This window comes from Delphinapterus leucas, chromosome X, assembly GCF_059928025.1.
Source record: "Delphinapterus leucas isolate spDelLeu-1000000601 "Yukka" chromosome X, BTC_Dleu_Yukka2, whole genome shotgun sequence".
Classification (NCBI taxonomy): Eukaryota; Metazoa; Chordata; class Mammalia; order Artiodactyla; family Monodontidae; genus Delphinapterus; species Delphinapterus leucas.
The window spans coordinates 39,058,049-39,073,310 of NC_143150.1; the positions used below are offsets into that span (position 1 = coordinate 39,058,049).

The 15,262-nt window shown below is 43.2% G+C and overlaps 1 protein-coding gene across 1 annotated transcript in view; it reads left to right on the forward strand.

The window, feature by feature from the left end:
• Positions 1-15,262, forward strand: part of COL4A6 (collagen type IV alpha 6 chain) — a 282,814-nt gene that overhangs the window by 218,986 nt on the left and 48,566 nt on the right. Inside the window, exons 6-13 of the mRNA XM_089904197.1 lie at positions 4,725-4,841; positions 7,165-7,233; positions 8,922-8,957; positions 11,414-11,476; positions 12,292-12,327; positions 12,507-12,548; positions 13,479-13,571; positions 14,812-14,865. Of these exons, the coding sequence (XP_089760323.1) occupies positions 4,725-4,841; positions 7,165-7,233; positions 8,922-8,957; positions 11,414-11,476; positions 12,292-12,327; positions 12,507-12,548; positions 13,479-13,571; positions 14,812-14,865 (510 nt within the window). The remainder of the gene's footprint in view (positions 1-4,724; positions 4,842-7,164; positions 7,234-8,921; positions 8,958-11,413; positions 11,477-12,291; positions 12,328-12,506; positions 12,549-13,478; positions 13,572-14,811; positions 14,866-15,262) is intronic.

The following is a 15,262-nucleotide window of genomic DNA, read 5'->3' on the forward strand; positions in this document are numbered from 1 at the left end:
TCTTTGGAAAAATGTCTATTCAGTTCTTCTGCCCGTTTTTTAATTGGGTTGTTTGTTCTTTTGATATTGAGTTGTATGAGCTGTTTATATATGTTGGATATTACCCCCTTATCAGTCATATCATTTTCAAATATCTTCTCCCATTCATTAGGTTGTTTTTTTGCTTTGTTGATGGTTTTTACAAAGTGGCTACTCCTAAGATCACTTGGAGACAGCCTTTTCCATTCATCCTGAGGAACTGGCTTTGCTGGAGATAAGTGGGGAGTCTGGAGCTTGCAGACATCTCCTTTTCCCATTCCATCCAGCTCAATCCCTTAGTTTCTCCATTTTCACCCAATATCCCCGCTTATCCTGCCACTGGAGGTTGCATGGTAACATTTCTCCAGCCTTTAAGATACAGTATTTGGAACTTACTGCTATCACTTTTTAGTTATATCCTTCAGCACTTCTCTATATATTTAATCTTTAGCCTGGACTGTGTTTGCCTCTAGCAGTGGTTTTCAACCTTAAGAGAAGAACCAAATCTTGTGTAGAAGCTCAGCATATATAGAACAGGAAAAAATGGAGCTCCTCCATTTGAGGGAAGTCCTACATCATACGTTTATCTTTCAAACAACCTCTATGGGGTTCTTTTGAATCATATCAAAGCAGTTTGGTAAACTCTTGACTTAACAACTTCTTGTGTTACGCTACATAATCATCTAGTATCCGCTAAGGGGGTTCGAATTTCTTTGTGCCAGTCTATAGGTATTTCTTGAGTACCCGCTATGTGCTAGCACTCTACTATGGGAATACAAAAAAGGCATATGGCTCTGCCCTCAAAGATATTATCATCTGATTCACTTTTTCCCCAGATCTCGTATACATTTGTGGATTTGGAGAATAGAAGGCTCACTTAGCTTGTATTTGTTATACGTATCAACAAATCGGCCATCATATTTCTGCCTGTTATTCAACTGCAGAGTCTGAAAAATGCCCAGGAAGGGGCCAGTGGGGAAATAAGTGGATGGGGTTGGCCACCCTTTTACGCCATCCCCTGGCGTTTTCTCATGTCTGTGTTCTATGACCGCGTCGTCCAGAGTCTCCACTCAGAATGTGTATCTTGTGGGAACCAATGGGTGAGGGAAACTAGCAAACTGGAGGCCACCTCTTCCATTCATCCTGCAGAGCTGGCTTCACCAGAGATGAGTGGAGGATTTGAAGCTCGCAACAGTACCTTACCCTTCCTCCTGTAGTCTCTTTTTAATGGGGGCTGGAAGGAAATCCTGTGAAGCAGAGGCTGATTCCAGTTCTGAGCTGGAACCCACCCCAGAGTCCAGCTGGACACTTCTGCCTCCAACTTGTGGCCAACAGAGCCAGAGGGCTTCTAGAAATTGACCACTTCTCTTTGAGGGCTTCGTTGCTTGGGAGAATGAGTCACAGCTGTCCAGATTACTCCAAATGAGTGCGCTGCTCCCAGTAGAAGTCCCCACTCCCTTGGCCCTTCGCTTGGCCCTTCCCTTGACCTAAGGTTGCACATTTTTTCTTTTGACTTTCAATCGCTTTAGCTTCAGGCTCCAAGCCTCACTTACTCTAAGAAATTATTATCCCCTGTTCCCTCCCTCTCTTCCAGCTATTCATGATGTATTAATGAGCACCTCCTGTTGACAGCTTACCTCTCCTTTCCATCTCTATTCTTCCAGGAGTCTTTGGTGTCTGTCCCACACACTCTAGCTCCTTATTACATATGGTGCATGGTATTTATTGACTGTCTTGCACGATAGCCTTATCTAGCTCCTTGAAAGCACAGGGTCTGTCTCCTGCTCCTCTCAGAGGCCTCAGAGACCCCAGGGCTAAATTCAGCATAGAGCGGGAACTCCAGAAATATTGGGGGGACTGAGTCCAACCTCTAGTGCCTATAGAAGCAGCAGTTCTCAGACTGGCAAGACTCCCTCAGACAGAGGAAAACACAGATACCCTCAGCCCAGTCTGACTAATGATTTTGCCCAACTCTCAGCAGCACTTTATTAAGCCATTTGGCTAAAACCAACAGCTTCCCCAAAACACATCTTACTAAACTGGATCACTGCACAAATCTGGTTTCCCCTCTTGATATTGGCGGACTGCTCACATCTGTGTCACTGGTTTTGGTCCCAGAACTCCATTTTTGCTGTCACGTAGACACTTTCCACATGAATGAGCAAGAGCATCCAAGTCTGTGCACTAAGGGGCACGGCCACCAGTTGAGAGTGAACAAACAAGCAGTCATCAAGATATTCAACATTAAAACAACGTGGACGAGGGACGGTAGGGCTGTGGCTTTTAACGATATCACAGCTGTGAGTTGGGCTGTTGGCACCCACAAGAAATGGAGGTTGAGCCAATGTTTTCAGTTCAAACAAGTTGGAAGCAGAAGTTTTCAAGTTGTCCTTTGCAATTTATGTTTAGCTTTTCCCATGGAGTCAATCTCAAACATTTCCCCGCCTAGAGACTCATAAATGAATACACGAGGTTTATATCTTCAAAGTGACCATGTACCACTCACCAAATGGAAACTTTTCCTTTGCATTCTGGGTTCTGAGGAACATTGCTTTTCTGGAATACAGCAGATCCACCTATTCTGTGTGTTCAATCCCCTGTGATTATATAGAACCGTGGTTTTTCTCTCTCAAAGAGCTGCATTCCCTTGGAGAGCTGGCACACACATATGTAAAGTCATTATCTCTACCCAGAAAGGGCAAAACCAAGGTCCCAGGACTAAGGAAGATCCCTAGTACTGAGCCAGCCTGTTGTCTTGTCTTAACTCATCTCTGTTACCCAGTTGAGAGATAACCCCTAGCAAACTTGGCCGGGACATTTAAAAATGGTGATTAGGATCCCAAGAAGAAATAGACACTCCACCTGAAGGGGTCGACTAAATAGAGTTAAGTGAAGGGCTTATTTAAAGGATGCAAGCAGGGTTAAGGGAAACAACAGTGCAGGGTGAAGCAACCAGCACAAAGCTGTTACCACCCCTAGTCCCAAAGGGGAAAGGAGGAGTGGTAATACTGGAACCCTGTAAGACCTGGAGCCATGGAATAACAGTTGCCCAGTGGGAGCTAAGATTATAGAGAAATGTGGCCATTGCCAGAAATATAGCCAAGGAGGGAGGGCATGGGAGAAATAAACAAATCTGTGCTCGTCCTTCTCGTGCTCTCCCATCTCCTGCTTGTGCCTCCCAGTGACCAAATATAATTGGAAGACAGAGGGAAAGGGAGCCTAGACAGTACCATCCATGAAGGTCAGCCTCCCAAGGCACAGATCTAGGGAAGGTAGAGTGTAGATCTTCAGGGCAAACAGGAATAGCCATCTCATTTGGTAATAAAATGTTGATGACTCTAGTAAGCTGTCTCAGTTTCCCCAGTGCAAATAAAACTCCTCACCTGAGTCTGGAGAGGCACAGCTTATAACAGGTTTATTGCAAAGATATGTTTATTGACCACTCCTCTGGACTCTGCGTTCCGTAAGTCCAGCAGTCTAGACTCATACTCTTGCATTAACGTATCATCTATCTCCTACAACTATAACAGCAATGAAAATGAAACAGAATTCTGTGGAGCATTCTCACAATAAGCATTTGACAAAAGGTTGTTTCCTCTAATAATTTGAAAAGTTGATTTTTGAACACATGGCATGTTTCCCTCAAATCATTAAATGTATACACATATATATTATACATATATGTATATATTTTTTAAAGCCAAATATATATTTTAAAGCCAAATAAAATATATGTATATACATGTATATATATGTGTATGTATGTGTGTGTGTGTCTATATATATATTACATATATATATATATATATATATATATATATATATATATGGCTTTTAAAAGTGTGTATGGAAGGGTGGGAGTCTACCTTTTATTGACCCATCTAGATTTTTGGTCTTTCAGGTCATCTCTTTGTTCCATACCCAACACACAGCCTGCTTTTGATAGATTGAAAAAGATATATTTCCTAAAAAGAGGTAGATTCTATGCACCAAGGAAGCACAGAATTACTGAATTCAGACACCAACTGTATGTGAATGATTACTGATCCCCCAGCAAAACAACTGCCTCAGTAATGAGTATGAAGAAGAGAAGATACAGTTCCTTGACTGAAGCAATAGCATGACGTGAGATAATGACAAAATAAGGTTCAAAGTGTGGTTCTTCCTTGACTTGTTTATTTTTGACCAAGCAGCATTCAGGAGAGGTGGTGCTATGGAAACTCCTTCTGCTCTTGACCAAAATCCAGCCTCATTTCCCATGCAGAGCTTCCAATACAGAAAGCCATGCCAGGCTGCCCAGGTTCCAGTCTGTTCTGAGGAATTCCCAAGGCCTGGCGTGATTCCCTGTTGGTAGCAGTCCAGCTGCCTGGCAGCTAAGCCCCATCTTAGTACATCTTAGTACATCTTTGTACTGAAGGAAGGTGAAGTTGCAGCACCCTGTGTAGCCCATCTCTTCACGTTTGATCCCTTTGGTTTCAGCTTGGACCCTATTAAAACATCGATCTTTTGGGGAGGGGTAACACTGAGCTGTCATCAGCCATCTACACCTGAGTACAATGAACAGCGATGGCAGCAGAGGCGATGGGGCAAAGGGAGTGGGCAAGGAGCCAGAGTTTGACAGCATCCTTGACTTCTCTCACTGTGGAGCTTGTCGGAGTAGCTGAGAGTCCTGTGGCTGACTTGATCCCTTCTTTCTCTTTGAACAGGGCCACCCTGGACAGCCAGGACCCAGAGGCCCACCTGGCCTGGATGGCTGTAATGGAACTCAAGGAGCTGTTGGATTTCCAGGCCCTGATGGCTATCCCGGGCTTCTCGGACCACCCGTATGCTGCCAGATCTTTGTACATTATTTCAAATGTCTTTGCTTGCCTCCAAGTGTGCCCTATTTTCTGCTTCTCTGGAGAGCTCGTTAAGTAGCTGAGGGGCAACCACTGCAGGGAAGTGTACACGTGCTACACTACTTTTAGGTTTGTTTTTTTTTAATGATGCTTTTAGAGTTGGCAGGATTATGAAAAGACTGTAGTAAATTTTAGAGCAAAGTACACACTTGGGCTATTTGACGTTTTCCCACATTAGACGATATGGGGAGATGCAGTACTTGGAAGGCTTACATGGGATCATGGGAGCACTAACAGTGACCCAAAGGGCTTGGCAAGCTTGGTCTCTACCAGCGATTCTTAACCAGCGGTGATTTTGCCCTGGCCCCACCCCCGGGGACATTTGACAGTCATTATTGACACTTTTGGTCTTCATAACTGGGGGTGTGCTACTGGCACAGGATAGCCCCCCATCACAACATCAAGGAATCATCTGTCCCAAAGTATCAATAGTGAGAAATGGTTGAGAAATCCTGCTCTACAGTGACGTAGTTTTCCCTCTTCCCACCCGCTCCCCACATCACAACCCTCAGTTCTGGGATTGTTAAGACGTTTGTTGGATCTTGGTGTCATCACTTTTATTTCATTCCATTCATCCAGATAGAGCTCAAATATTGGGATCTAAAAGATCTCTAAAAGATACCATGCCCTTGCAAGGCTACTTTTATGAGTGGCTGGAAAGAGAAAAATAACACATTTCAAGCCCATTCTCAACCTCATTTGAAATAATCTAAGAGAATAAGGGTGCTGATGTGATACATTTAGCTAGAAATTACACGATCTGTTAGACTCCATAGCTACGTGAATTAATTGGCGTTTTACTGGAAGAGAATTGCCTTCAGTGACCAAGTTGTGGGTGTGAGTGCATACGTGAGAAGGTGAGACGGACAAAGCACAAGCGCCAGATTGGCATAAGGACCTTCACAACTAAGGACCAAACCAATATACAGCAGGGAGCGGGGGAGAAAGGTGTATTACCAACATAGTATGAGCTGGTTGAGTCACAGAGGCCTCCAAACACTGCCATGGCAACAGGGGAGGAAAACAAATCACATCTGTGTTAAGACAATGGAAATCCAGCAAAGTAAGGAATTACTGCCCCCAAGAGGGAGAAAAGAAATTTTGAGGTAATAAACAGCCCCTGACAGCCAAAGGACCAGGGTAAAACCTAATCCTGTCCCTAAACCTCCCCTTAAGCCTAAATAGGAACTTGGGTGTGTATTTTACTAAGCTGAACCTTACTAACCCTGCCGAATACTGAATGGATATCCTTTGAATCTTCTTTGATGAAAGTAGTGGCCATGAGAATAAGGGGAAATTGGAAGTGTTAGGAAAGAAGCTGGTTTGCGCTTCTGGAACCACATTGTACTTTTATTATACCTATGGACCTTGAACTCAGGAATCCATCATTCAATCAACGCTTCAGTCCCCAAAGCTTAGCCCTACCCCCAACACTAATCCCAACTTCCCCTTAGGTATAGGGATATTGATTTTCCCCAGGAGGCCAACATCTAGCAGACATTAGGTGGCATCTGCCACTGAGACATTAAAAAGTCTGGCTGACTGGATGGGTTGGGCATACTTTGAACTGTTTTCCATGTTAACAGTGAGGCACACCAGCCTCTTAGACAGGTGTAGAAACTGAAGTTATATGGTAGAAGCACAGGGTGGAGATGGTTTTGTAGCTATATCTTAGACCAGGCATCTGCAATCTGGCCCATGGGACCCTTGTCCCATGGCTTGTTTTTCCATTTTTAAAAGATTGTGAAGAAAAACAGAAGAATATGAAACGGAGCACAGATATGGCCCACACAGCCTATATTACTTACTATCTGGCTCTTTACAGAAAAAGTCCACTAACCTCTGTCCTAGACCTAGTCCCTGTCAGTGACTTGTACCTGTGAGATATGGAGCAGGTGAGCTATAGGCTTATAAACGGCATGTGTATTATATGTGGATGTTCAGATTGGTACTCTGAATGGATTCAAAGTCTACTTTCTAATCCCTTTACAGACTTCTGACTTGCTGGGGGAGCAGGCATGCAGCTCTGAGACACAGCACAGTTCAGGGGATGTACGTTGCCCCTTTAGCATGGCCAACTCTGCCATAGAATAAGCCACATGGTTTCAGGCTCTTGCTTTTCCATCCTCTGTCTGATCAGATCACACTATTAACAATACTGTGTGTGTGTGTGTGTGTGTGTGTGTGTGTGTGCGCGCGCGCGCGTGCGTGCGTGCACTTCTTCACAAAATTTTCTTATTTTGCTCAGGGGCTTCCTGGTCAGAAAGGCTCTAAAGGTGAACCTATCCTTGCCCAAGGTAGTTTCAAAGGAATGAAGGTAAGAGCCTCTAAGGCAGACAGCTGAGTAGGCTATAAGCGGAGTTCCCCAGAGTGGAGCCCCACATCCAATGAAAACATTTCCAGAACTAGCATCTGTGTCTCTATTTTAAGGAGCAGACCAAGCTGGATTTTAAAAGAATCCAGAGCTTTTTGTAGTGGAAACATTGACAGAAATGTTTGCAACCATACTGTCAAAAAGATTTGCTTTGTAAGATCTAGGCCAAAAATAGGGGACAGATCGGCAAACAAATTGTTTGCATGGGTGTCATTTTCCTTGACAAGCCGAGACATTTCCTGGAGGCAGATACCTTTTGTCTACTACAGAATCTTTGATGTCTGCATACCTTGGTTTGAAGCTATGTATGTCTCTGCCCATCTTAACATGGCCACCAGCCCAGGATCATGGCTCCGCCCTTTTCTGTACCTGCATACCAGCCATCACCCTCGCTGGGCCCCTGGCTATCTACAAAAGTTGCCCATCAACCCTGCAGCTGGCTGGAAACTTCCATCTCTTCCTGGAATTGACAAGAACCTTTTGTATTCTTGTGGCTGTATTCTTGATGTATGCTGCTTGGTATCCTGTGGGCCTTCAGTAAACTCTGGTGCCAAATGACTGACCCTAATCCCTTGCAGAGTGGGAAGGGAGCCCATCATTTCCCTGGGAGCAGACAGGAATCTATGTGTGCAACATCTGAGGGGAAGATGCACCCAAGCTCACTCAGCTGAAGATGGCACCTTTCTGTCTTCCACCCATGCACAGAGCCAGAAATATTGGAAATCACTTTGGAAGGCAGTGATGGGTGTGGGTAGCTGAGAACTGAAGAAGGTACAGGGTTTGGGTTCTTGGCTATAGAAGCCATAGCTGAAGATGGAATGCTAGACTTGGAAAGGACCTCATGATTGTCAGATGCATGTTGCTCATTTTACAGATAGAAAAACTGAGGTAGCCTGAGGCTATGTGACTCGCTCACAGGCACAAGCCAGCTTCCCCAAGAGCTAAAACCCAGGCAGTGCTCTTCCCAGGTTGCAGAGAGCTGATTTTTCACTGTAAGCCAAGCGGGGTAAGACTAGCAGGTGTCAGAATGTGACCATTGTTGTAGCAAACATTGATTAAATGGTTTTGCCAAAAACCAAAGAGACCCTGGACCCAGCGGAACACAGCAATTTCCACAAGATGGTTATATTACAGATTCATAAGGTGACTTAAGATGCTGCAAAGTAATTAAAACGTAATCAGAGACTACATGCTCTATTGATTCTCCCTTGAAATGTCTGATTTGCGTTGTATACATATGGGCACAGATTCTCTGGGGATGAAGGTACACTGGAAGGTAGCTTTGCTTTCCTCCAGAAAGAGCAGGAAAATCACCAGCCCGCAGAAGCAGTTTCTAATTGATAAGTTCCTAGCAAAGGTGAAAATTAATTAATCCAAGTAAAATATGAATTCCTGTTCAACCAAGGCTATAATATTTTTCTTCTAGAGTCTAGATTTTTCTTAGGAAAAAAAAAATAGATGGTTGAATCTCTCCAATTCATGCATTATTTAAAACACAAGACCTTGACAGAGGAGGCCCAAGCTTCAGTGATGCGTTTTTATGCCTATTGCATCTTAGGTCAGTTATCTGTGAAATACCACAAGCTTAATGTATTCATCTCTTCAATGTCCTGCCTTTGTCTGTTTCTCAGGGGGAGCCTGGGCTGCCCGGACTGGATGGAATCACTGTAAGTTGTTACCTATGTGTTGAGCTCCCAATGTTTGTCTAGTCAACAGTACCAATGACCCCTTTTCATTCCTCTCTACGGTGTTCGAAGGTCTTTGTAGAGCTTCTCAAGGACAATCCAGAGAGGTAAAGTAGAATAGATCACTCTATCGACATTTGCCAAATGAGAAAGTACTGAGAGGATGGACTGTCTACCTCCAGTGACATGGCAGGCTGGCTTTCAGACCTCTCGGCCAGGGACCTGCATCCTCCCTGGGATGTATTAGGAAAGAATTTTGCCTGTCATTTGGCAGGCATTTATTAAGTGTTTTCTGTGTGTTCAGAGTACTGTGGGTAAAATAAAAAAAGCAAAACACTCTTCTTTAAAAGGTATTCCACGTAGAAATTTTTTTTAGGGACTCAATAAGAGTGAGTCCATGAAAGGCCGTGAGTTGTATTAATAAGAGCTTTGTTTTTCCTTGACTTTCCACATTGTCGTCATTTTCCTTTGAAGTGGCTTCATAAAGGCCCCTTCTCTCCTCCTCTTTTCCTGTATCACGGTTCCTTCCTTTCTTCTTCCATTCCAGAACAGATACTGAGCAGAACAGATACTGAGCAAAGGGCTAGGAATGATCCCTGAGACAATTCAGACACGGTCTCTGCACACACACACAGCCACCTCCCACCCCAGGATGGGAAAAACTAGTAGGAATGTGGCGTAAGGATTCCACTGACATCATCAAGAAAGAGATGCTGTCCACCTAAGGCTACATCATGAGAAACTTTATATCTAAGAGAAGGTAGCCTCTGAAAAGTGTGGGTGACATTTAGGCTGGCTGGCAATGGGAGGAAGCCTTCTAAACAGAGTAGTGTGAGCAAGCACACGTGTAAACAGGGATGAGTGAGGACCAAGGGCATAGAGGTCTCCTAGAGTGAAACAGCATTGGCTTAGATGGTGTGTTAACTAAACCTGTAGAATAACATCCAGTGTGTTTGCTGCATAACTTCTCTTAGAGATGCCTTTCCCTGCCCCCAGAAGTACAGTGTTTGTATGCATATACAGACATGATAAATAAACCACTTAGATTTGGGGAGGGGGGAGGGTTCCTGGCTGGATAAGAGATTTGTGATCAGTAAGGAGACCACAGGTTATTAGTTATTGTCAGAGCAATGTTCTACTCTCATATATTCCTGGGGAACCTTTGAACCCCTACGTTCTCTCCCTCCTAAGTCTCAACTTCACTTAGCCTCTCCATCCCTTACCTAAGCACATATCACCTTATTCCTGCTCCCCAGCTTTAACAGGGCCATGCGTTTTCCCATACCATCTTGCTCTTCAGATTTCGTTCTCTTGCTTTCAATATTGTCATCATTCATTTCAAAATATTTTCTAGTTTCCCTTCGGATTTTTTCTTTGACCCATGGAGACTTGTGGCGTTTAATTTCCCCAAATTTGTGACTTTCCAGATATCTTTATATTATTGATTTCTAGTTTGATTTTATTGCAGTTAGAGAGCATATTCTGGATGATTTCAATGCTTTTATATTTGTTCAGTTTTATTTTATGGCCCAACCTATGGAATTATCTTGGTGAATGTTCCATATGTACTTGAAGAGACTATGTATTCAGCTGGTTGGGGCGAGTATAGATGTTAAAATCTCCATCTAGAATCATGAATTTATCTATTTCATCCCTCCCTCAGTAATTAATAGAACAACTAAACAAAATATAAACAGACCTAATGGATCTTCTTTGTCCTCACTGATTTTTTTATCTATTTCTCCTTACAGTTCCATCAGTCTTTGCTTCATGTATTTTGAAGCTCTGCTAATAGGTGCATACACATCTAAGATAGATATAGATATATACATTTTCTATTTCTTCCTGATTCAGTCTTGGCAGGTTGTGCATTTCTTCCAGGTTGTCCATTTTATTGGCATATAGTTGCTTGTAGTAATCCCTCGTGATCCTTTGTATTTCTGCAGTGTCAGTTTTTACTTCTCCTTTTTCATTTCTAATTTGGTTGATTTGAGTCCTCTCCCTCTTTTTCTTGATGAGTCTGGCTAATGGTTTATCAACTTTGTTTATCTTCTCAAAGAACCAGCTTTTAGTTTTATTGATCTTTGCTATTGTTTTCTTTGTTTCTATTTCATTTATCTCTGCTCTGATCTTTATGATTTCTTTCCTTCTGCTAACTTTGGGTTTTGTTTGTTCTTCTTTCTCTAGTTCCTTTAGGTGTAAGGTTAGATTGTTTATTTGAGATTTTTCTTGTTTCTTGAGGTAGGATTGTATTGCTATAAACTTCCCTCTTAGACCTGCTTTTGCTGCATCCCATAGGTTTTGGGCCATCGTGTTTTCTCAGTTTTTAACTATCATGAATAAAGTTGCTATGAACATTCTTGTGCAATTCTTGTGGATATATTTTTTTTGAGAAACTGCCATACTTTTTTGACCTTGATAAAAGCATGCCTCTCTAGGGCCCACAAGGAGCACCCGGATCTCCAGGAGCTGTGGGACCCATAGGACCACCAGGATTGCAAGTAAGAACCAGCTGAATCTACCACGTGTTCACAGCATTCACATGAATGCTTTCCCTACCAGGCCGTGAAGTAAATGTAAGCCCATGTAAATGTAGGCCCTCCTAGCAGAGAAAGGCAACTTCCATTCTAGGAGGTTAAAGTGAAGCATGCTCTTGTAAGGAGCTATTTGTTATCTTCTTTTATCAGAGTCTCTCTGACCATCCACTCTGTGCCTCCAAAGCCTCCTAGTCTAGCTCAACCTAAAGTATAGCCCAAGGATGGCTAATACCCAGCACATTTATTGTGACCTTCCACTCCCCTTACCCACGACAGACATTGCTAATTAATCACACCATTATCACCCACCCTGAGCACAGAGGCAGCTTCAAAATCTTTCTCAGTACTTCACCTTGGAGAGCTTTTCCCACCTACCTATTTCCCATCACTGGCTATAGGAAGAGCATAGCCAGTCATCTGTGTGGTTCTGGGAAATCCACATCCCCAGATTGTTCTCTCTCCAATGTGTGAAATCCCACCACCACTGATTACTTTGGTTTACTTTCACCAAAAGTCATCATTTAAAAAGTGCTGGCCTAATGGGGAGAATGACATATGAAGTCTTCACTACCTTAGCATGAATGTGGTTATCAGGTCAACTGGGGAAATTTCAAAGGAGATTTTAAAAAAAGGAACCCAGGGAGAAGGAGCTAGAATCTGCTACACCAAAGCCAGACCACACCAAGGGGGTGGGGGACTTATCTTCAGTGACTCTCAACGTGCCTAGATTCTTCGGGGCTGAAACTAAAAAGCGCTCTTTCCTTTCATTTTAAATCTAGGGTCCTCCAGGCCCCCCTGGTTTCCCTGGTCCTGATGTAAGTATACTTTGTCTTGGGGCATTTGACCTCCTACCGCTAAGTACTCTAGTTTCCCCAGAGATATTCTGGTCTGGTTAAACATACTTTCTGGTAAAAAAGACTGCATTCCAATTTAAGTTCCTGGAGGTTGTTTAGTAATTGATTTTGTTTTTCCTCCCTACACCCCTGTGCCTCAGGGGAATATGGGGTTAGGTTTCCAAGGAGAGAAAGGAGTCAAGGTAAATAAATTTTGGAACATACGCTCTGCAGTCCATATGCTCCTAGAAATGTGTCTAGCTGCACACATATGCCTGCTTGTGATAGGGCTGCATGTGCACGCATAGGCTACTGTAGTCTTTTTCCTTCAAAATATTGTAGTCTTCCTGCTTCCTACCTGTGAAATGTACATGTCTTACAAACATACGCTCTTGAGATATATTTTCTCTTCCTTCCACCTGGGTATTTCCCTGCTGATTTGTATTATATTGTATCGCCTTCTCTTTCCTTTTCTCTGCTTCTCTTCTCTCCATCCTTCCTCCTCCTCCTCCTCCTCCTCCTCCTCTATCTCCTCTATCTCTCCTGCTTAACCCTGTCTCATCATTCCCTTTAATTTCCCTTCCCTCATTCTCCTATTTCCCTCTATACAAACTGTATAGTGATTTAGGAGCCTCAAGGGAGACTGGGAGCTTGCCCTCCCCATCCTTGGCGGCTGCCTCTTGTAGATTGCACTGTCTTCAAGGAGCAAATCCAGTCTTCAGTGTTCCAACACGGACTTCACTGCCTCTTCTTGTGCTCTTGGCAATGATTGGACCAATTAGAGTCTGATCACTATTGCCAAGAGGTAGCCATTTACCTTGCTCAAATCCTTTTTTGCTTTCTTCTAAACACCCTTTCATGCATGACCATGGCAACCGTGAACCTGCCATTTACTTTCATCCATCTTGTTTCCTCCCTCTGCAGTGCTGGTACAAAATGCATCTGGTCAGGCTTATAATTCTTTTCACCCCTTGAGACTGGTAACTTTGTTTCCTCATTGATGCAAGGGTGAGGGTGAAGAGGCTAAAGTCATGGACAGTTGATTTGTGAATTACATCCTGAGGACAAACCTACCCTCCGGAGAAATATCTGTGTGGTGTCTGCTTTGCTTAATGTTTCCTTTGATCTTACAGGGGGATGTTGGCCTGCCTGGCCCTGCAGGACCCCCACCATCTACTGGGGAACTGGAATTCATGGGATTTCCCAAAGGGAAGAAAGGATCCAAGGTAGTGAACATTTGAGAACAAGAAGTTAATAAGCCTTTTCCTATTAATACCAGAGTTCAACTCTAATAACCAGAGTATACTGGAAGGATAGAGGGTTCTAGGTAATATGGATATGAGCTTAAATGGGTTTCTGAATATTCATTCAAGTGCTATTTTCTGTGTTTGTTTTGCAGATTCAGTTATCAAAATGCTGAATAACTTAAAACAAACATTGAATAGTTGGGTTTTTTCCCTCCTAACTACCAACCCTGTCAATACTTATGTTGTCCCCAAAGCACTGTGACAGAGCAATAGGGTATAATGGTTGCTTTCAAGTTATCTGTTTAAAGAAACTATTTGCCCTCAGAAGATGACCCTGCAAATAGTGTATACTGTCACCAAGTGGCAGTAGATGCCCTAATTTGCCTGATCTGAACTACCAAGGCTGAAGCTGTAGACCTGTTTAACCGAGATATTTTATAATCTGTATTTTGATATGAGTGTACACATGGTTGTATTTGAATGACTGTTTGCTGTTAAGGTGTGCAGATATCTTTCAATAACCTGACTTCCCTTCCTTCCTGGGGATTCCTTAAGTTTTGTGATCCTGCACCTGTGGTCAAGGGACCCAGGCAGGGGAAGGTGTTTAGTCCCATTTCTTTAATTCTGTCTTTGTGGAAGCAACAGCTCCAGGCCTTCTCCAGGTTTACAGGAAGTAATTATTGAGTTGGGAACAGTTTGGGAGCATATGAAAAATTGCCTGCCTCCCTAATCATTCCCAAACCTTAGGGAGCCCTTTCATGGCACTTATAGATAAATTAGCATATCAAGGAAAGAGATTAGAGTATTATGTTTCCCTCTGCAAACTGTAATTGTTACTCTTTTCCCAAAACCATTGGTGTCTTTGCAGCCAGTAATTTGCTGGAGGAAATCGCACTGAACAGCTTCTTCCACTAGAGAGAAAGCAGATGGTCATCTTTTCTATCTCCCAATTAGCCTGAGCATTTGAGACTCTGTTTTGGATAGTTTTCTTTGCCTGTCATGGACTTTGGTCCTTTCCACACTACTAAGGGCTCCGTAAACTAAGACATCCTGGTGTAGTTACTAGTTGTGGAGACTAGGCAATCTGCACCAGCCTCTGGTGTCCCAATTGGGATACCCTATGGTTTCCCACTGCCCAGCCCAAGTAACTCAAGGGGACTATCTCCTTTATGTTCACTGCTTCCTGCTGCTACTCACTAAGCTTTGGTTGATTTTCCAGGGTGAACCAGGGCTTCAGGGCTTCCCAGGAATAAGTGGTCCTCCAGGTCTCCCGGTAAGTCTCCCTATTTGGTCAACATGTATTCAAGGATCTGATTGGACAAAAGCTATACCAATAGAAAGCTAACAGGAGGACCTCCTTCCTATGGTTATTGTAGAGAATTTCACCATCTTCATTGTTAGAAGGCATTTAAGGAAATGTCTTGTTTCTCAAACCCATGGGGACGTTAGGTTCTTTATGAGACTATATAGCTTAGAGGTTATAATCTCAAGCTCTAGAGTTAAAACAGACCTAGGCTTGACTTCTGATTTCAGCAGTTTCTAGCTATGTAACCTTGGACAGGTTTCTTAACTTTTCTGGGCCTCAGTTTCCTAACCTACCAAAAAAGGGATAATAATGGGGTGCTTATGAGAATTAAATGAGATAATATGCATGAAAAGGGCTTAATAAA